Source organism: Schistosoma mansoni, chromosome W (genome assembly GCF_000237925.1).
Source record: "Schistosoma mansoni strain Puerto Rico chromosome W, complete genome".
NCBI lineage: Eukaryota > Metazoa > Platyhelminthes > Trematoda > Strigeidida > Schistosomatidae > Schistosoma > Schistosoma mansoni.
Genome location: NC_031502.1, coordinates 1,406,072 through 1,428,693, shown reverse-complemented (window position 1 = coordinate 1,428,693; position 22,622 = coordinate 1,406,072). Strand labels below are relative to the sequence as shown.

General features: G+C 37.0%; 2 protein-coding genes across 2 annotated transcripts in view; both read left to right on the top strand.

The window, feature by feature from the left end:
- Positions 1-383: 383 nt before the first annotated feature.
- Smp_108050 (myosin-binding protein-related) lies at positions 384-12,206 on the top strand (the record flags this gene model as incomplete). Its single annotated transcript, XM_018799884.1, has 8 exons — positions 384-1,651; positions 3,542-3,572; positions 5,052-5,357; positions 6,205-6,492; positions 6,979-7,599; positions 9,278-9,601; positions 10,747-10,977; positions 11,464-12,206. Exons 1-8 carry the CDS (start codon positions 770-772, stop codon positions 12,204-12,206), a joined length of 3,426 nt encoding a protein of 1,141 aa, XP_018653753.1. The 5' UTR covers positions 384-769.
- A 4,971-nt stretch (positions 12,207-17,177) lies between these two features.
- Positions 17,178-22,622, top strand: part of Smp_157010 (putative titin) — a gene marked incomplete at both ends in the record, with an annotated part of 117,899 nt that continues 112,454 nt past the window's right edge. Inside the window, 2 exon segments of the mRNA XM_018799883.1 lie at positions 17,178-17,352; positions 20,994-21,284. Of these exon segments, the coding sequence (XP_018653752.1) occupies positions 17,178-17,352; positions 20,994-21,284 (466 nt within the window).

The following is a 22,622-nucleotide window of genomic DNA, read 5'->3' as shown; positions in this document are numbered from 1 at the left end:
GAATAGTTGTGATGTGCATGAGTGATAAAGATGTTGATCCACTAGAATCGTTCCATGTCTGATATTGGTATGTCGTCTTTGTGTTGTGGTGTGTAGATACAGGATTTTTGATAATGAGGAACGGAAGTGTTTAGCGTAGGTGGGTTGTCTGTGGAAGACAATATAATAATTGACTCGGATGTGATTTTGTTGATGTTGTTCTGTGTGTGAAGAATGACGATTGGCTAAACAAAGGGTATAGATGAGGACACTGTCGTGTGTGGAATTGCCTGAAAGCATGACAGGTTTGATTGTGTTTCGGTGTTGCAGAGTTGGATGCTGAACCTATTCTCTCATTATGTTGCCTTTAGTATGTGACACTGACAATTGGAAGTGTTTGAATCGGGTGAAAAGTTTGTGTGTGATAGTACTGCGTTGACGTCGGTTATAAGCGACATCTGTTAAGCTGACTGAATCATGGACGACAAGTGTTGCTCTGAGTTTCTTGTCAGATGAATATGTGAGCGGTGATTAGTGAAGTTTATTAGACAGTGCCTAGTATTTAAAAGACTTGTGTGTAGTACTTTCGCATCCTGTTGTCTCTGATAAGATGTCAATTTGATCCCACCGCTTGATTTTGTTTCCCCGAATGCTGATACTTGAAACAAACACGTCATATTCATAATGTCGTTCTTTTGTATACCAGCAGGTAACGGAAGTCGGAGACACAGTGACCGAGAAGACCGCCGAGGTCATTGTTCAAGAAGGGAAGGAGTCTGTGTCACAGACCATGGAGTGGGTTTCAGAGGGTGTTGGTGAATTGGAGGAATCCGACCGTCAGGATAGTGCCCGTGTTGTGGAGCAGCCGAGTGAAGTAAGTGTGGCCGTTTCTGAAAAGCCCACGGAACTGGAGGCACGTGAGGAGGTCTCTGTGAAGGAGGCCGTGGTCGACAAGACCCCAGTGGAATCGGAGACAGTCCCGGTCTCAATTGTGAGCAAAGGAGTGGTAGAGGTAACGGACGTGAAGAGCACAGTTGGAGTGGCAGAGGAATCTGGTAGTGTGGCGGAACAGGAGACTTTGGTCGTGGAGCAGGTGGCGGAGTCCAAGGAGACTGTGACTGTTAAGATGGAGGAGCGGATTGTACAGGAGGTGGAGAAGGAGTCCGTCCCAGAGACCATGGAGTGGGTTTCAGAGGGTGTTGGTGAGTTGGAGGAATCCGACCGTCAGGATAGTGCTCATGTTGTGGAGCAGCCGAGTGAAGTAGATGTCGCAGTTTCTGAAACGCAAGTGGAGGTGGAGACTGTTGAGTTGGTGTCAGTGAAGGAGGCTAAGGTGGACGAGGCCCCAGTGGAATCGATGACAGTCTCGGTCTCAGGTGTGACGGAGGAGAAGAGCGTGGTCTCAGTGACAGAAGACTTTGCCATGGAGGTAGAGCAGGTGACTTTGACCATGGATGAGGTTCCGTCTCGTATGGAATCCCTGACGTCCTCAGCTGAAGAACGTGTTGTCAGTGAGGCTGTTCCACTGGAGGAGACGGTTTATGATGTGTATGAAACGGAGCAGGTTGAAGCTGTAACACGCCCCACCACTGACGCTGTCGCTTCTGGTGTTGTCTCCTCGACTACTCCTTCTCTGTCTGACGTTGTCAGTGTTGAAGAAGTTCCTTCCGAGGCGAGTTACTGATATGTGCATACACATAATGCACAGCCTTAGGCTTAGTGGCATGGCAAGTTCTTCTGCTTCAGTCGGTTTTGAAATAACTGGTGAATTTTTCGAGGTTTTATCATGGAAACTGTCAGATGTTGCGCCTCTTATTGCATGCATGTCCCGTTAGTTGAAAAGTTGTCTAGTACTCTCCTTGAGTCTCATCTCTTAACAAACATCATGCATTTGCATTGTCGTATTAGTGTTTGGATAAATGTGAATCTGAGACTGTTTGTTTCATCTGTGAATTTTTGTGAGGCGACATTTCACTTGTCATGGATTGTTCACCTGGTAACTTGTGATCCATTGACTTAATCTTATTATCCTTGGGTGAATCTATTTTTTGACTTATTTTATCGTGTTTTTTTCTTTTTTCGTAATCTGTTGTGTTTCTTACCGGTTTGTCTTGTTTTCCTTTCTTTATTTTATTATCCAGAATATATTTTTTCTTTATTTTGTATCCAATTTACTGTCATCACTCGGTATTTATTACTAGCGGTCTATTTGTTTTATGTTATATCTTAGTAATTGCTATGTGACAATGTGCCATTCGAACAAACACATACTTATTCAATTTTTAATCAATTTTGTTTTTCTGCTTATCGATTTGGATTATTTTACCTATACCACGATACATCATCCATCTATATTCATTTTATTATTCATGAATTGTTTCTACTCAATATACGTTAAAATAATTATGGTTTTATTGTTTCCTAAACAATATTGTTTCTAATCCATTTTATATATTAATTTTTTTGTTTAAATTATATCAATTTTTAAAATCATTTTTTCACCTGGCAACTATTAAGATTACGTAATCTATATCGGGTGAATTCATGAATCCCATTGATAACTTGAACGAAACTAAACTGTCTTATTATAAAAATCAATTTTTTCTCCTTTTTTTTGGTTTTTATAACCAATGGGAAAACACCCATTTGGACATTAAATAAAAAAGATTGGTTCCAAAAAGAGTTCTCTATTCGATGAATTCATTTATAAAGCTATACAATCGTAAATATACTTGTTTCTAAGGATAATAATACTCTTCTTCCTTTTACCATCATCTACTTCCCTCCTTCCATCTTCTTTATACACCTTTCACCCCTAACTTTTTGATTTTCCTTTTTTTCTTTTTTTGTTTCTTTGATCCTCCTCCTCCTCCTTATAATGATGAGATAACTATTCCCTAACATAATTTTCCTATTTATCTTTATGATGAATAATTAAACTTTTAATAATTAAACTATTATTAGTTTCCGTGACTAGTAAACCAATTACTTTTAAATATCTTTGTTTATTCTACTTGACTGTTGCCATGTGATTGTACGACTTTTCCAAAATCAATCCACCCAAAAAGAGAACTCTTCATTGAACCAAACTATCTTATTATTAACTATTTAATCAATATAGATAATAACATAAACTTGATCTTATTCTTTACTTTGTTTCTATGTTACATTTTTTGTTTTAATCTAAACTTATAAAAGTTGCATCATAGGTAATCCTAATGATGAGCTTGAATTGAATAAACATTATGCATGTAATACAATGTTTTGTTATCATTCATGTTTTGACAGGCTTCTTTCTTTTTCTTATACACTACTGATCAATGAGTAGTCTGACAGGAATTACATTCGTTGTGTTAAGCATGATGAATAAATGATTATGATAATGTTATGTAACTATTTGGCGTTATTTAAATCAAGCTTAAAAAGTATTGGATGTTTGTCTGTTTCTGGCTGTAATTTAAATGTAAACTTGTTAAATATTACTTGATTATAGTAGTATTTTAGTTGACATGGCAACTGTTATTCTAATTGTTTATTATTAAAATTTACTTTCAATTTCTAGGTAAAACCTCCAGAATGTCCAAAGCTGACTGGTTAGTTATACATCTTAATAATGTTTATGTATGTTTTTTACAAGTTAAAGATGATTTACATTGTAGGCTGATAGATATTGAGAATAGGGGGATGAGGTACTAGACCTCTGGTTCGATCGAGTATATAAACTTCTGACCAATCTTTATCCACGTTCCAGGTTTTCAATGGTGGTCTAGCTTACGTCGAATCATGAAGATAATTTATATTGTAGGCTGATAACTATTGAAAATGGGGGGCAAACTAGACCTCTAGTTCAATCGAGTATATAAACTTCTGACCAACCCTTACCCACATTCCCACTGAGGAATGAACCTAAGACTGTTTAGTCTCGCTTTGAGCTTATTACTATTAGAATACTAATTTGATACTTAATGGTCTACATTTTCTGATTAAAAAGGTATTTGTGACAAATACTCGTGTATCTGTTATATGATTGTCATTAGTTGAATCTTCAAATACCCTGTATGAACTATGTCTTTTTTTAATAATTCCAAGGAATTGTACAGTTTATACTAGACGTTTCATCGATCTCTTTTACGGTTTATGGAATTGTTCTGTACTGACTAACTGTTGTGCTCCATTGATTTTTTTCATTTAACTATGATTCACTGAATAAGCTCCCACTTATTTTTGTGTAACTGATGTTTAAACAGCTTAAGAGTTGCTTAAAATCTTCTCAAACAAGCATCTTTATACGTTATTTTATGGAAGCACCTATCGTCAATGCATTTTACCCATCTCCCATTTCATAAGTTCAATATCTTCCAATTACAAATGGTAGATAAATTAGCATATCCATTTCTTACTTATGTTTATTTATTTATTTAAACATAAATATTGGTACAAATGGGCACCAGATATATATGCGCCGCAAAAATCTCATTTGATTTGTGTGAGAGCTCAGATACTGCCCGGGTGCCCAAACCGAAGCAGGTGGTTTTCTTAAGGGGCAACACCCGGAGCCTCTGACCTAAAGGTCTGATCCACAAGGCAGTGGAGCGTCGTGAGGAGATGCAGTCCCATGGTAGCCGGTGACCAATGATTGATTCATACGACATTTGTTCCTTCAGGATACTGGAGCACATGTGCACCATTGGTTTGGAATCAGGGTTTTCCAATTCCCGTACGTTGACTTTCAGTGCCCACCAACCTGGCTAAAGCGTCGGACATTCGCTTTTCGTCCTCTCAATTCCGTAAACAACATCCGTGGTGCGAGATGGCAGTGAATAGGACTTCCCTGTCAGAGGCTATATATGCGTAGCCATGTAAGAGCATTTGGAGAGGGGGAGAGCAGACTCTCCCCACTCTCGGCCGTACCAGGGAGTTTAGGGGCTTAAGTTATCAGGTTATTGTACTTCCAGTAGAGTAGTTTATTTGACATTAAACAGTATTCATCATTCGCATCTTCAACAGATTATCCACGAATACTTTTGTAATTGAAGGATAATAATTAACAAAGATTTTTTTTGTATTTTTAGCTCCTTCAACTCCTGTCAATATAAAAATTGTTATAATACCACCAGAAAGTTCATCTTCAAAACCTAAACTTCATATAACATGGCAACAACCTGATGATATTCCAGTTACTAATTTTTATATAGAATTAAAACCATCAAATTCTAAAACATGGCAAAATGTATCTGCTGATTTTACTATTACTGAACTTGATACAATATTACCAACTGATAATTTACAAGAATTTGTTAGTTATGAATTTCGTGTTATTGCTGAAAATGAAGCAGGCAAAAGTGTACCATCATTACCATCCAATTCAATTGAATTAGGTAAGTATGATTATAGAAAGGACTACTCATAAGTGTGAAGGGTTTGGCATAGAATTAGACTTTATAAACAGTAATCTAATCACCACATTATAGCCAGAGTATTCGAAATTAAGGGTTAGGGTTAAAACTACATTACAGGAGTAGGAGTTATCAATAATGCATGATACTTCTAAGTATGTATTGAGTACATTTACAATTACCTTCAACAATTCAGAGATCATACTAAAGTACTATGCACAGTCCCATTCTATAAATTCTCTATTCTTTATTTCATGGAAATCGCATTCTCATCGACAACTTATAAAGATAATCCTCACACTTTAGTTTAATCATCACTATTAATTATAAGCAACTTAGTGATTAACAAGTAGTAGAGCATACATATTATTCGTTTAACCCTTAATAAGATGCAATCTATACATCATATCGTATTACATTTGATTGTTGATCACATGTGCTGAGATGCCACGAAAACCATAGCAGAAGAACGTAAAAGTAGTCCTGGAAGATATACATGAACTAAACTAATTTGATCACTACTATTCCGACGCGAAAAATCAAGATACAGAAGGAAAGCAATGAAAACAGAAATGAATTAAAACGGGATAAGCAAAATCAAATCACGAAACATAGCTCGTTGCGTAGAAGACTACTGGAATGATACATTCAAACCTAATATTCACCAAACAGTATCGCACTTAATTGATTTCAAGTCATTTCTATATTCGGTTTGTTTAGTAGTAATGTGATCACATTTCAAAACACAACCAGTATCACTTTCTTAGTAGTAGCAAGCGCGAAATCTTCATTTCCATATTCTAATACAGTTGTTATTGATTTCATCTAGGTATACCGCTAGAATTCATTCGCCCGTTGACGAATATAACTGTCAGCTCAGTGACAAATGAACCAGTCATACTTGAATGTGAACTATCTCGAACTCCGCGTGACAAGATCCAATGGTTCAAGGATGGGAAAGCACTACCCAGTAGACTGTCGAGTAGAATAAAAGTTGAAGAGTTGGAGAATGGAAAAGTTCACCGAATTATCTTCAGTCCATTGACAGAGGAAGATCTAGGTTATTATTCTGTGAAAGTAGAGAATTTGACAAGCGAAGCACGAGTGGATATGAAGAGTGAGTTATTAAGTACTGTTAATAAAGTTCATATGGAGTCTCGATTTTATTATTCTTTATTTTATTTTTCAACTGATGTCATAATTACCTATTGAAGACCGATTTTTATCTGTTATGTTTAAATTTTCTTAACAGAAACAAAATAGTTGAAATCATGAGTCATTTGGAGTTAGACCACCATGGAAAACCAGGAAGCACTGGACGGCCGTTTCGTCCAATTATGGGACTCCTCAGCAGCCGTCCAGTGCTTCAAGATTTTCCATGGTGGTCTAGCTTCAATTACCTCATGATTTCAACTATGAAAATACTAAATTCCCCATAAAATTCCCTCTGATCTAGAAACAAAATAGTTATCTTGTAACTTGCTTCCTTTCCTCCTATGTTTGAAATTATTGTAAGTAGTAACGCTAATAATAATAATAATAATGATAATACACGTTGGATATTAGAATGAAAAAAGTTGTTGAATTTTCTATCTACTTACAGTTGCGCCAACATTGAAGCTGTCGGAATCATTCTCTGACAAAGTCATCATGAAAGCGGGAGAGGCGGCCGTCTTCGAAATACCATTCGTCGCCAGTCCGAAACCGACAGTGACCTGGTCATGGAGGCCAAGAACACGTCCTGATGCGGAGTTGGGATCAGCTCAGACTCCACGATTTAAGGCTGACGTGGTGTCCGGACTGACATCACTTCCAGTGAGTAAGGTGAAGCGTGAGGATGCTGGTGAGTACAGTGTGGTCATCAGTAATGAATTGGGCGAGGTGACTGTGAGTATTGAGTTGATTGTATTGGACAAACCGTCAGTACCTCGTAATTTAGTGGCGAGTGAGAACACTGGTGAGAGCGTTTTGTTCAGTTGGACGGAACCAGAATTCCTCGGTCTTCATCCTGATGTAGGAGTTAGTGATGGCTTGAGTTACGTTGTGGAGATGCGTGAGTCAAATCAACGTGCGAGTAGGTCGGTGACAGTGACGAGTGAATTGAATACTGTTATAGACAAACTGCAAGTGAACAAGTCGTATGTGTTTAGTGTTGCAGCTAAAAATGATGTCGGTCAGTCGGAATTCGCTGAAACGAGTCCAGTTTCGACGAAGTTGGAATATGGTAAGTTTGTGTTTGAATTGTATAGTTTTGTTTATGATTGGATTTTCGAGTCTATTGATCTTATCGGCAAAGCATTTTGTTACTCGATAGATCTCAGCAAAAGTATTTGGATAAGGCTTTGAAACAGACAATGCTTGAATTTACCTCTCAACTGATTCTGAAGTATTTTCAACCGGACATCAAGAAAATCAAATTCCTCATTCACCTCTGCTTTTCATGTGAACTGAATTGAGTAGTGACAATTATTGAATCGATCCAAAATGTCATTGAGGTGAATCGATTTCCGGTTGAGAAGAATGTCAGATGGTTCCTTGCAGAGATCTTCGTGTGAATTTAAGTTGTTTAATGCGTTCAACTGTCTTTGCTGAGGTACTCTAAATACAATGTTGTCAAGCTGTGTATGAGACGATTTGAACTTCTCTTTGGCGTTCATACAGCTGTGGTTTCATCAATAGTCTATTTAAAGTTTTATGGTGTACATTCAACTACTCACATAATTCAATATTCCAACAACACAGATATGTTGAAAACAGGTAGACTTTTCGGCGGAATTATTTTATGTTATCGATAATGCATAGACTCAATTCGACTATGTGCATTAAATATTCTAACATCCGAGCAGTTTGTCACTCTTCATACTGTTTAGTTTCAGTTTTAACCTTTAGGGTGTGATCTGCAAACTGTAGTTGCGTGGTTTGATGCAAAAACTCCTTAATTGAATTAATCCTGGAGTGTTTGCTTCATCAGAGCAGAATTGAACACCCGTCAAAGATCGTTCACCTTTTTTTCAGCTATAATAATTATATTAATTATATATTTGAAGTCAGATCGAATTGATCAACAACCAATGGATGAGTTGATGACAATTTTTATTCTTAGACTTCAGTTAATGCTACTGAACACTAGAATGTAACCTTACAAATTTTCAAAGTATAGTTGCTGAACTCCTCGTCGATAAATTTACATTGTTGATTTTGGAGAGATGAAAAATGTCCAATGCGTTCGGAAACACCCTTCAGCTTGAGCGATTGGGAAGCTGGTAGACGTGTAGAAAACCCGTTAAAACCCATCTGAAAGCAGAGTATCGGTTGAACACTGTCACTATCTAAGGGGACTGACTTAATAGTTTGTTGATGACTACAGTGTAGATTGTTCTGTCTCAAGTTCTGTAGGTGAACTCCTGATAACATCGGCTGTATGAATCCTTCTTTGTTCCAACAGTGCTCTATGCATCGTGACTGTGGAATAGATTATTTCTTAGTTCTAGTTAAGCTATTTGTGCATTGTGGATTGTATTGACCAGCTGCTGGAGTATGTTGACTGACATTATTTAACCGCAGGAACACCGGCGAGATTGTGCCAGTATAGTTTAATTATGTTCCTATGTTCGGCGCTATTTTCGTTGCTTGAAGCACATATGAAATGTGATGTATCACTCACTCGACCTCCGTTTCATGATTTGATGAAGAGCTGGTGAATATCCGAAAGAAATGTCATTGAACCACTACTTGTTTGTTCAACTGAACACAAAATGAGTAGTTGGTTCGACCAAGATCTTACGTATTATCGATCGTGCTTTGAATGCATTGTTACTGATATGTGTATAACATTGTCACTGATTATCTAACATTGTGGGTTATATTTTGAATATAATTTGAATGCTTTGTGAAAACACTAGGTCCACCACCGAGTCCAGTCAATGTGAAGGCAGTGGTCAATCCAGAGAAGGCGTCTATCAAAGATCAAACGATAGAATTGACGTGGGAACAACCAACCGACCAAGTGTCTGCCAGTGGACCGGTCACAAACTTCTACATCGAATTGAAGCCTGAAGACTCAACTCGATGGCAGGACGTGAGTGCCGACTTCACAATCACTGAACCACACTTCACACTTCCTACTGATAAATTGCAAGAGTTTGTGAGTTATGAGTTCCGTGTAACAGCAGAGAATAAAGCTGGCAAGAGTAAACCTTCTTCACCATCGAACGCTGTTCAACTAGGTAAATGATAAGACTTGTTTTGGTTGTGTGTGTGTGGGTGTGTGGGTGTGTTAGTTTGTGTGCAATTATCTATATGCATCGACTTCCAAGTGATTTCGTTTAAATCTATCTACTCACCAAGATGAATATATCCGAATGGGATGTGATTGAGTTGGAGAGTATGATGGACTAATTAGCACGTATCCTGATCATGTCCTCAAGAGTAACTAGTTCCAGTGTGACCATTTCTCATGTCGCCTATTAGACTGGCCTGTAAGAATGATCGGATCGGTCAGTGATAATGCATGATTGATTTTGCATAGACTGAAGCAGTACTTGCAGCTGTCTGTTCACTTGAGGAATTTCGTTGTAGGAACTAACTACTGAACGTTCTAGGTTACTTGTTTTTCCCAACTGACTGACTACCAACGGAAGGTGAAACGTAGTTCATCTGGAAAAAAAATATCAGTGGTCTTTATGACGAACGAGAGAATTGGTCGTTTGAGGTGGTACTGATCTTTCTAATTTTCAATTGTACATGAATCTCGTTAACTTGCATATGATCAAATTCGAATAATGGGCGTTTGGGAGAGGTGATATTCATTGAGTCTGAGTTTTAGTTATTATGCTGTAATGTAGAAGTGGTTCTGAATGAATGTATCAGTGTGGAATCTACCCATATCAATGTTTGCTACTCACCGAATCACTGGAAGATGTGGGAAATGATCTCAGAGCATCACACGTTATTGATATTTTGAATTGAAGCCATATTTTTATGTGGAACCTGAATGTCATGGGCTGCATACACCACACCAGTGGTGATGGAGACTTGAGAGATTCATTTGGATGTGCCTGTCTCCTTATTTAACAATCCATCCGTGTATTGAGTGCATTTCGATTTGTATAATAGACTACTGGAATGATACATTCAAACCTAATATTCACCAAACAGTATCGCACTTAATTGATTTCAAGTCATTTCTATATTCGGTTTGTTTAGTAGTAATGTGATCACATTTCAAAACACAACCAGTATCACTTTCTTAGTAGTAGCAAGCGCGAAATCTTCATTTCCATATTCTAATACAGTTGTTATTGATTTCATCTAGGTATACCGCTAGAATTCATTCGCCCGTTGACGAATATAACTGTCAGCTCAGTGACAAATGAACCAGTCATACTTGAATGTGAACTATCTCGAACTCCGCGTGACAAGATCCAATGGTTCAAGGATGGGAAAGCACTACCCAGTAGACTGTCGAGTAGAATAAAAGTTGAAGAGTTGGAGAATGGAAAAGTTCACCGAATTATCTTCAGTCCATTGACAGAGGAAGATCTAGGTTATTATTCTGTGAAAGTAGAGAATTTGACAAGCGAAGCACGAGTGGATATGAAGAGTGAGTTATTAAGTACTGTTAATAAAGTTCATATGGAGTCTCGATTTTATTATTCTTTATTTTATTTTTCAACTGATGTCATAATTACCTATTGAAGACCGATTTTTATCTGTTATGTTTAAATTTTCTTAACAGAAACAAAATAGTTGAAATCATGAGTCATTTGGAGTTAGACCACCATGGAAAACCAGGAAGCACTGGACGGCCGTTTCGTCCAATTATGGGACTCCTCAGCAGCCGTCCAGTGCTTCAAGATTTTCCATGGTGGTCTAGCTTCAATTACCTCATGATTTCAACTATGAAAATACTAAATTCCCCATAAAATTCCCTCTGATCTAGAAACAAAATAGTTATCTTGTAACTTGCTTCCTTTCCTCCTATGTTTGAAATTATTGTAAGTAGTAACGCTAATAATAATAATAATAATGATAATACACGTTGGATATTAGAATGAAAAAAGTTGTTGAATTTTCTATCTACTTACAGTTGCGCCAACATTGAAGCTGTCGGAATCATTCTCTGACAAAGTCATCATGAAAGCGGGAGAGGCGGCCGTCTTCGAAATACCATTCGTCGCCAGTCCGAAACCGACAGTGACCTGGTCATGGAGGCCAAGAACACGTCCTGATGCGGAGTTGGGATCAGCTCAGACTCCACGATTTAAGGCTGACGTGGTGTCCGGACTGACATCACTTCCAGTGAGTAAGGTGAAGCGTGAGGATGCTGGTGAGTACAGTGTGGTCATCAGTAATGAATTGGGCGAGGTGACTGTGAGTATTGAGTTGATTGTATTGGACAAACCGTCAGTACCTCGTAATTTAGTGGCGAGTGAGAACACTGGTGAGAGCGTTTTGTTCAGTTGGACGGAACCAGAATTCCTCGGTCTTCATCCTGATGTAGGAGTTAGTGATGGCTTGAGTTACGTTGTGGAGATGCGTGAGTCAAATCAACGTGCGAGTAGGTCGGTGACAGTGACGAGTGAATTGAATACTGTTATAGACAAACTGCAAGTGAACAAGTCGTATGTGTTTAGTGTTGCAGCTAAAAATGATGTCGGTCAGTCGGAATTCGCTGAAACGAGTCCAGTTTCGACGAAGTTGGAATATGGTAAGTTTGTGTTTGAATTGTATAGTTTTGTTTATGATTGGATTTTCGAGTCTATTGATCTTATCGGCAAAGCATTTTGTTACTCGATAGATCTCAGCAAAAGTATTTGGATAAGGCTTTGAAACAGACAATGCTTGAATTTACCTCTCAACTGATTCTGAAGTATTTTCAACCGGACATCAAGAAAATCAAATTCCTCATTCACCTCTGCTTTTCATGTGAACTGAATTGAGTAGTGACAATTATTGAATCGATCCAAAATGTCATTGAGGTGAATCGATTTCCGGTTGAGAAGAATGTCAGATGGTTCCTTGCAGAGATCTTCGTGTGAATTTAAGTTGTTTAATGCGTTCAACTGTCTTTGCTGAGGTACTCTAAATACAATGTTGTCAAGCTGTGTATGAGACGATTTGAACTTCTCTTTGGCGTTCATACAGCTGTGGTTTCATCAATAGTCTATTTAAAGTTTTATGGTGTACATTCAACTACTCACATAATTCAATATTCCAACAACACAGATATGTTGAAAACAGGTAGACTTTTCGGCGGAATTATTTTATGTTATCGATAATGCATAGACTCAATTCGACTATGTGCATTAAATATTCTAACATCCGAGCAGTTTGTCACTCTTCATACTGTTTAGTTTCAGTTTTAACCTTTAGGGTGTGATCTGCAAACTGTAGTTGCGTGGTTTGATGCAAAAACTCCTTAATTGAATTAATCCTGGAGTGTTTGCTTCATCAGAGCAGAATTGAACACCCGTCAAAGATCGTTCACCTTTTTTTCAGCTATAATAATTATATTAATTATATATTTGAAGTCAGATCGAATTGATCAACAACCAATGGATGAGTTGATGACAATTTTTATTCTTAGACTTCAGTTAATGCTACTGAACACTAGAATGTAACCTTACAAATTTTCAAAGTATAGTTGCTGAACTCCTCGTCGATAAATTTACATTGTTGATTTTGGAGAGATGAAAAATGTCCAATGCGTTCGGAAACACCCTTCAGCTTGAGCGATTGGGAAGCTGGTAGACGTGTAGAAAACCCGTTAAAACCCATCTGAAAGCAGAGTATCGGTTGAACACTGTCACTATCTAAGGGGACTGACTTAATAGTTTGTTGATGACTACAGTGTAGATTGTTCTGTCTCAAGTTCTGTAGGTGAACTCCTGATAACATCGGCTGTATGAATCCTTCTTTGTTCCAACAGTGCTCTATGCATCGTGACTGTGGAATAGATTATTTCTTAGTTCTAGTTAAGCTATTTGTGCATTGTGGATTGTATTGACCAGCTGCTGGAGTATGTTGACTGACATTATTTAACCGCAGGAACACCGGCGAGATTGTGCCAGTATAGTTTAATTATGTTCCTATGTTCGGCGCTATTTTCGTTGCTTGAAGCACATATGAAATGTGATGTATCACTCACTCGACCTCCGTTTCATGATTTGATGAAGAGCTGGTGAATATCCGAAAGAAATGTCATTGAACCACTACTTGTTTGTTCAACTGAACACAAAATGAGTAGTTGGTTCGACCAAGATCTTACGTATTATCGATCGTGCTTTGAATGCATTGTTACTGATATGTGTATAACATTGTCACTGATTATCTAACATTGTGGGTTATATTTTGAATATAATTTGAATGCTTTGTGAAAACACTAGGTCCACCACCGAGTCCAGTCAATGTGAAGGCAGTGGTCAATCCAGAGAAGGCGTCTATCAAAGATCAAACGATAGAATTGACGTGGGAACAACCAACCGACCAAGTGTCTGCCAGTGGACCGGTCACAAACTTCTACATCGAATTGAAGCCTGAAGACTCAACTCGATGGCAGGACGTGAGTGCCGACTTCACAATCACTGAACCACACTTCACACTTCCTACTGATAAATTGCAAGAGTTTGTGAGTTATGAGTTCCGTGTAACAGCAGAGAATAAAGCTGGCAAGAGTAAACCTTCTTCACCATCGAACGCTGTTCAACTAGGTAAATGATAAGACTTGTTTTGGTTGTGTGTGCGTGTGTGTGTGAGTGGGTGGGTTTGTGTGCAATTATCTATATGCATCGACTTCCAAGTGATTTCGTTTAAATCTATCTACTCACCAAGATGAATATATCCGAATGGGATGTGATTGAGTTGGAGAGTATGATGGACTAATTAGCACGTATCCTGATCATGTCCTCAAGAGTAACTAGTTCCAGTGTGACCATTTCTCATGTCGCCTATTAGACTGGCCTGTAAGAATGATCGGATCGGTCAGTGATAATGCATGATTGATTTTGCATAGACTGAAGCAGTACTTGCAGCTGTCTGTTCACTTGAGGAATTTCGTTGTAGGAACTAACTACTGAACGTTCTAGGTTACTTGTTTTTCCCAACTTTCCTTCTTCCAAGTAATTTTTATTAAATCTATTTAGTCGTCATGATGAAGTATGACATCTACAGTTTCACTTATTTACGTCACTTAATCTTCTAGTGTCTATTTAGTCAAAAATTTTTAAAAAATCAATTGAAATAATAATTCTCAAAGAAACTCTCTTCCGTCCGCTGCTCTCCATGCTAGTTTTTAATGTTGGCTGTTTCCTCAAACGTTTAAAATAACGTTAGCATTGTATTTTGAACCATGAAATGTTTCAATGTATACTTTTGATCTTGGACTCTATCCTACTTTTCTTTGATTTGTCATCATGTTCTGATGTTTATTTCGAGTTGTTTGGAGATCACAGTTGTTGATTGTGTATGACATTTGTGATTAGCTTTTCTGCTTCTATTAAATTATAAAGACTGACAAAAACGTTTATTTCTACGATTTATTTCAACTTCCATGATGTGGGCATTTTCCCTAGTATAGTTTAGGGAGATCATTTTTTGTTACAGACGAGGTATAGCGGTAATGGCCATGAAAACGAAAGGATATGAGACATATGTTGTCCAGCCGTCTGTCTCCGCGAATTTGTACGTTAAAATATACGTGTCACTACAAATATAACATTAGAAATAAAGGTTATCCGATAACGTTAAATATATGGACTACCAAATTTCATGTGTTCTCCAGAACACTTAAAGTACATGTCATAGGATAACATCTAAGAGTCGAATGTTAACTTCGGAACCCAAAATACCGTTTCATCGAGTTTCATTTCGAGGCACAATATGTTACTCATTATTGATTAAAAATGAAAAATAAACACAAATCAGAGATATTCTATACATCATGATTTCTCTCAATTTGCAGGTATTCCACTCGAATTTATACGACCACTTACTGACTTAACTTTTGACAAAGTAACCAATGAACCAGTCATCCTTGAGTGTGAACTATCTCGCACACCTCGTGATAAAGTACAATGGTTGAAAGATGGGAAACCTATTGGTCGTCTACCTGATCGTATGACAATTGAAGAATTGGAGAATGGAAAAATCCATCGTGTGAAGTTCACTTCATTAATAGATGATGATTTGGGTGTATATAGTTTACGTGTTGAGAAGTTATCTAGTGAATGTCGATTAGATATGAAGGGTATGTCCATAAATTTGGTGTACGAACTTTTTTATTCTGTCGTAAATTCTTTTATATTATGAGTTACATATTAGTGCTCGGAGTAAGAAACGACATTTTCGATCAAACAATGCACCAATGAAATTCAAGTCATGTATGCTATAAAGCCTACTGTCATTATACATAGTTACTACTATTATTACACCAATAGTGATCACTGCTTTTGCTTAAAGATCATTTGTCTACACAGCACTTTTACCGGAGCCCGACCTACCAGTCAGGTCGCCTGGTTTATTTCTGGATTTCAGCTACTACAACTTCCTAGATATATAGTTCATATCTATTTTTATATTACGACAAATGTCACATAGTAATTTAATTTGATGATACTGGAACGGAATTTATTCAGTGATACATTTCTTTCGGATGATAAGCGAAAAGAAGTTCAGTAACTGTGATATTCTTTATTGTTTCTGTTATGGTTTGACCTTCGTTAAATAACCATTGAAAATAAAGAAGCACTGGACAGCCGTTTCGTCTGGTAGAGCTCAACTATGTTGGTGTTGAGGCAGTTAACCATTAATCTCAAAGAAAGATAGTTTCGCGGACTGTTCAAAAGTGGGTATGTAAACTTAAATGCTAGGTCCCTTCCCTCAGAAGACTGAAGATCATAAATTCCATCGTCAATGGGATCGTGGTGTTCCTTCCATGAGGAGTTCCATACTAGGCGGAATAACTGTACTGTGCATCCTCGTCTTCAATGGTTGTCTGCAACTAAATTCAATAATCTTTATTAACCTATCATACCAATATTGATGTTGTTTAGAAGAAAGTATATTCTTATAACTGTGGACTATAATAATCAGCGTCTTACTTCAAGGAGTTGAAATGCAATTGTTTAATAGATGGAAAACCTCTTTTAAAAAATACATGGTGCATAGTTTATTCAAACATATCCATTTCATGAATCATAACTTTGTAACTCCAAAACGTTGAGATCCAAAATTGATAAATCTGCATTTTGTAAACTAACAGATAGACATTTGAATGTCCAAAATATTTCTTCACAACTAGTATTTGAGTACTAATATGCTTAATATATATTTACAGTACCCCCAACATTGAGATTATCCGATTCGTTCTCCGATCGAGTGATCATCAAGGCTGGAGGTGCTATGGTGTTCGAAATACCATTCACTGCCAGCCCTAAACCAAAAGTCCAATGGACATGGAGACAACGAAGTCGACCAGATGGTGAATTGGGACCGGTACAAAGTCCACGATTCAAAGCTGACATGGTGTCAGGATTGACTTCATTGCCTGTGAGTAAGGTGAAGCGTGAGGATGCCGGAGACTACACAGTGGTGATCAGTAACGAGTTGGGTGAAGTGTCTGTGACTATTCAGATGATTGTGATTGACAAGCCATCTGTACCTCGTGATTTGGAGGTGATTGAGAACAGTGGTGAGAGTGTGTTGTTGAGTTGGAAGGAGCCGGAATTCGTTGGTTTGTCGACGACGACGACGACGGATGTGAGTGTGAGTGGTGTTGGTGGATTGTTGGAGTATGTGGTTGAGATGCGTGAGTCTAGTCAACGTGCTGGTCGTGCGGTGAGTAAGACGAGTGAATTGAATGTGAGGATTGACGGTCTTCAGATCAACAAGTCGTATGTGTTTAGTGTTGCAGCGAAGAATGATGTTGGTCAATCAGAGTTTGCAGAAACGAAACCAGTTTCAACTAAATTAGATTATGGTGAGTTGGTATATGTATACCATGTCAGTTTGAATTTTACTCTCAATAACATCTTTTCAATCTAGCTTCAACTAACTCATGAACTCCACTATTAAATAATTATATCTACAAATATCTCTTTCTGAGAATTATGCATATATGCTGCTTTCTTCCTATTTAGGCATCCATATTGTGTACCATTAAGTAGATTTCTCTACTTTGATTCTTAAATATATATATATTTGAAGAAACTTCCTTATCGTACATTCATAGACACAGATTTTTTAAAGAACAAAGAGTATCAAAATGAACGATCGTTTCCAATTACTTCTTCATCTAGTTCTGTGGTTATAAATCTAAAATTATTACTCGTATTACAATAGACAAAATCTTAAAATTGAATTAATCTTTAGTATGAATGGAAGATGACAAGTCAGTCAGTCACAACGTAGAACTTCGTATGTACGCACATCTGTTCGAGTTGCCATATCACATTAGCACAGAAATGCAGTTGTCGATTCAAATCCCATAGTGGTAGAGGTAGTAAGAGTATAAGCAGTAATTCGAAAGATTAAGGTTTGAAGATGTCATCCAAGGAGTATAACCCAGTAAATTAAATTTGGCAAGAGAAAAAAATAGGGACATGAAGAATTCAGAAGATTAGAATTTGGTAGAACACAAAGAGTGGATGCACCTTCGCCATTGCAAACGATTTTGAGCCATGTCACTCAAGGTCTCTAACCATCGATTGCTACCATCTCACGGATCCCAAGCAGGTGACAAACTTCATGTCCATTGAGTCTTATGTGCTATAAATTACTAACAAGTTAAAGTGAAGTCATCAATGTGAAGTTCTACGTTGTGACTGACTGACTTGTCATCTTCCATTCATACTAAAGATTAATTCAATTTTAAGATTTTGTCTATTGTAATACGAGTAATAATTTTAGATTTATAACCACAGAACTAGATGAAGAATTAATTGGAAACGATCGTTCACTTTGATAACCTCTTTATTTAAGTATTTCTATGAGAATTTTTACAAATTCTTTACACTATAGATCAAAGTCACCATAAGATTGCCCACTTCCGTTACATTTTCTTGTGAAACCGTTGTGCCAATTAATTGAACTATTCATTAATCTGATTGGTGGATGATTAATACAAGGGGTGAAATAATATCCGTAATCCTAATGTTATTTGTATTGAAAAATAAATAGTATTGTGTAATAAGGAGACGAAGATTGTCAGAACTATGTGATGATATATTAGGGCAACACATTTCGAACAATCTGATCACACATATACAGCGAAGGTCATTATCAAAGAGAGAACGAGGTCCATGCTTCATTCAAAACCTAAAAGACATGAAAATGATTGTGTCACTCCCACTGCATTTACCAATTTAAATGTGTGTGGCCACATATAGGTAGGGAGGAGCAATCGTGATCTGAAAATTAGGGTGGATGAATATGTACCAAAATGGTTGCAGAAATAAATAGAATCAAATGACCCAATAAGAGTAGAGGATAAACATCCATCATGCTCTATTGCCAAACATATAATCGAAACAGGCCATAAGATTGACCTTGACTCGGCTTTTGTGGTGTTGTATAAAAAGTGTAAAAGGGCGTATACTAGGGTTTATTCAAGCCTTAGCCATACGAAATTCAACCCCCCTTTGTGCATTCAAAGACAATTTGTTCTCACCTTAAACCTACCCTGATAATATTAGCTTATTAACCAAAGTGATTAGGTGTCAAATTGTTTTCACATTAATATTATTATCCTTGTCTATTCTTACCCCCTCCCATTTCCATTCTAGTTGACCTTTTATTTTTATATATAAATGTGTGATCAGATTGTTCAAGATGTATTGCGCTAATATCTCATCACATAGTTCTGATAATCTTCATCTTCTTATTACACTATCGAAATTTATCAAAGGGACTAATTGCTTTAAATAATATTGTATTTGCGGTTGATGCCAATTGGTTTGATCTGACAATAGTAAGATGAAAAGCACTGGGTAATAACTGACTGACAATCTTATCATTTTCAATCCTCTTAATGAATAAGATTTCAATTTTTTTACTGAAATAACGGATTCATAGGTGTGTCTATATATGTTGACGTTTTTTTTAAGAGATCAATATTACAATCTCCAAAATGTAGCCTTTTCGAAGAATCATTAGTCTAAGTGCATGAACTGTTGAAGTTCTTCTTTGTTTCGTTATACAACAACAGTTTATTGGTTCAATTATGCTTGTAGACATATCATTCAAATTAAGATGTAGAGTGACGTAGTATTATTGTCATTATTATATTGTCAGTTAGTCAATCATGTAGAATATTATGATTACTGACAGAGATTCATGGAAGAAATTCATGTTTGAAGCCTACTGTCATCTGGAAATTATGCTCTAACTTTCTAATATTCAGTGTATAAACGATTAAAACATATAGACAAAGATGGATAGTGGCTAGCAGTGGGATCTAGGACGCGCGTTTCATCCTATTTGAAACTTGTTAGTTGGATGAACCTGCAACTCAAAGTTGATGTTCACTCTGGAACTCGAACTCAATACCATTCACTTCAAACGCCATCATGTTATCCACTTACCTACTGAGTCCTAAAAAATATACTCGAATTAACTTAGAAATCAAACAGTGAAAGAAGATGGATTCAATCTAATTATATTTTTAAGCAACATTATGCATTTGTATTGAAGATTGTAGTTATTTCATCTATTGTAGAACATATCATAGTACATCAGTTTACGTTATTGTGAACGAGAACACGGGTAGGGACAACCGGTTGAATTCAAATAAAAAGATTAAAGAATCTCCTGGTAAAATATGAGAACCATAAACTGAATACTTGATTTGCCAATTTCCTTCACATTCTGTATGATTCTTCTAGTTCAAAATTCCTTTTTTATTTTTCCCTTCTATTCTCTTCAACTCGATCTTCTTAGCCTTTCGCTGCAAGGTTTTCCACTTCCTATTGGTATAACATAATACTTATGTCTATCGACATAAGTAGCATATACCACAACGTCATACGAGATTTTAAGTTTGTGTTTTGATATCTATAATCACGGTTAACTTCAAATTCTCACGGTAAATGAAAACCGTTATCAACTGTGCTTTAAACAAACTTAGGAGGTTAAACAGATGATATGTAATGAAGTTAACCGGCAGCATGTAACCGAACAAAAGTCACAATATTCTCTTCACATCTATAGATCATAACATGATAGAAATTGTAATCATTACACATATAATTAATCAATAGAAAACCTTTATTGACATATGATCACTACCTGCATTAACCTTATTAGCTTTTGGACGTTGATCATAAAGTACTCATTTGCGGATACCACAAAATAATTGATGTGAGTTTGACTTCAGTCTATTTATTGATGATGTTTTTGCAGTTAGGTGAACCAAACTCTTGGTTGTCTGTACTTCTACGGATAAAAGTAACACTTGTTGTAACAAAATATTCATTATGTCAGAACGGTAAGTTTCAAACATTCGCTCATTCAAACAATAAAATGAAATCAAATATACGTTGCAAAATTTTAATACAGACAATGAAAGCTAACTGATATCTCCATCTCTAGGACCACCTCTGAGTCCAATCAATGTGAAAGCAGTGGTCAATCCAGAGAAGGCGTCTATCAAAGATCAAACGATAGAATTGACGTGGGAACAACCAACCGACCAAGTGTCTGCCAGTGGACCGGTCACAAACTTCTACATCGAATTGAAGCCTGAAGACTCAACTCGATGGCAGGACGTGAGTGCCGACTTCACAATCACTGAACCACACTTCACACTTCCTACTGATAAATTGCAAGAGTTTGTGAGTTATGAGTTCCGTGTAACAGCAGAGAATAAAGCTGGCAAGAGTAAACCTTCTTCACCATCGAACGCTGTTCAACTAGGTAAATGATAAGACTTGTTTTGGTTGTGTGTGTGTGGGTGTGTGGGTGTGTTAGTTTGTGTGCAATTATCTATATGCATCGACTTCCAAGTGATTTCGTTTAAATCTATCTACTCACCAAGATGAATATATCCGAATGGGATGTGATTGAGTTGGAGAGTATGATGGACTAATTAGCACGTATCCTGATCATGTCCTCAAGAGTAACTAGTCCCAGTGTGACCATTTCTCATGTCGCCTATTAGACTGACCTGTAAGAATGATCGGATCGGTCAGTGATAATGCATGATTGATTTTGCATAGACTGAAGCAGTACTTGCAGCTGTCTGTTCACTTGAGGAATTTCGTTGTAGGAACTAACTACTGAACGTTCTAGGTTACTTGTTTTTCCCAACTGACTGACTACCAACGGAAGGTGAAACGTAGTTCATCTGGAAAAAAAATATCAGTGGTCTTTATGACGAACGAGAGAATTGGTCGTTTGAGGTGGTACTGATCTTTCTAATTTTCAATTGTACATGAATATCGTCAATTTGCACATAATCAAACTCAAATAACGTGTGTTTTTAAACCATTTCGTTTGTAGCCTAAAATTAAATTTTCATTTCGGGGCCGTATAGATTGTCGAATCTCATTAAGGTCATGAATCTATCAATGTTAGACTGTCATTGAAGACGTAGAAGCACTAGGCTGTCTTTTTATTCTAGCAAGGAACTCGTCAGCAGTGCACATCCACGAGCTCGCGCTCAAACGCTCCGCTTCTAAACCACTGGATTGGTATCCGACGGTATTAAACTGTAAATTTGACCAATCCATGATGTCGCACAACCATCTAGCACTGTGTTTGGTGGGTAACTTCCTCACTCTAAGCATTTAAACCGTATACTATGACGAAATGGCAGTTCAGTGCTTCTAGGTTTACACTGCTTGTTTAACATTTATCGGATCATGATTTCAATGAAAAATTACATTCTCTACAACGATCCTATATTTTGCTTTTCATTATTGAGCTCTAAACCACTTCAACTCTTTATAAAATAGAGTGAACTCGTCTGTCAACTAACTTCATGAAAAGCGAAAAAGGCCGAGTTCCTTTTGTTTCGCATGTCTAAATGTATTCGGTTAATTGTGGCGTTTTCTTTTTACTAGACTAATTGTTGAAACATATGAAAACGTATGTTCTCTGCAGAATACAATCACAATTCTACCTTATGACGGCTCCTAGCTATAGTTGTATGATTTACTCGATGAAAAAGTTCATTTGCAAAATGATCATATTTTCGTAACCATCAACCAATGAGCATCGATGTGAAAAGATAGTACTAAGTTACAAAATCTT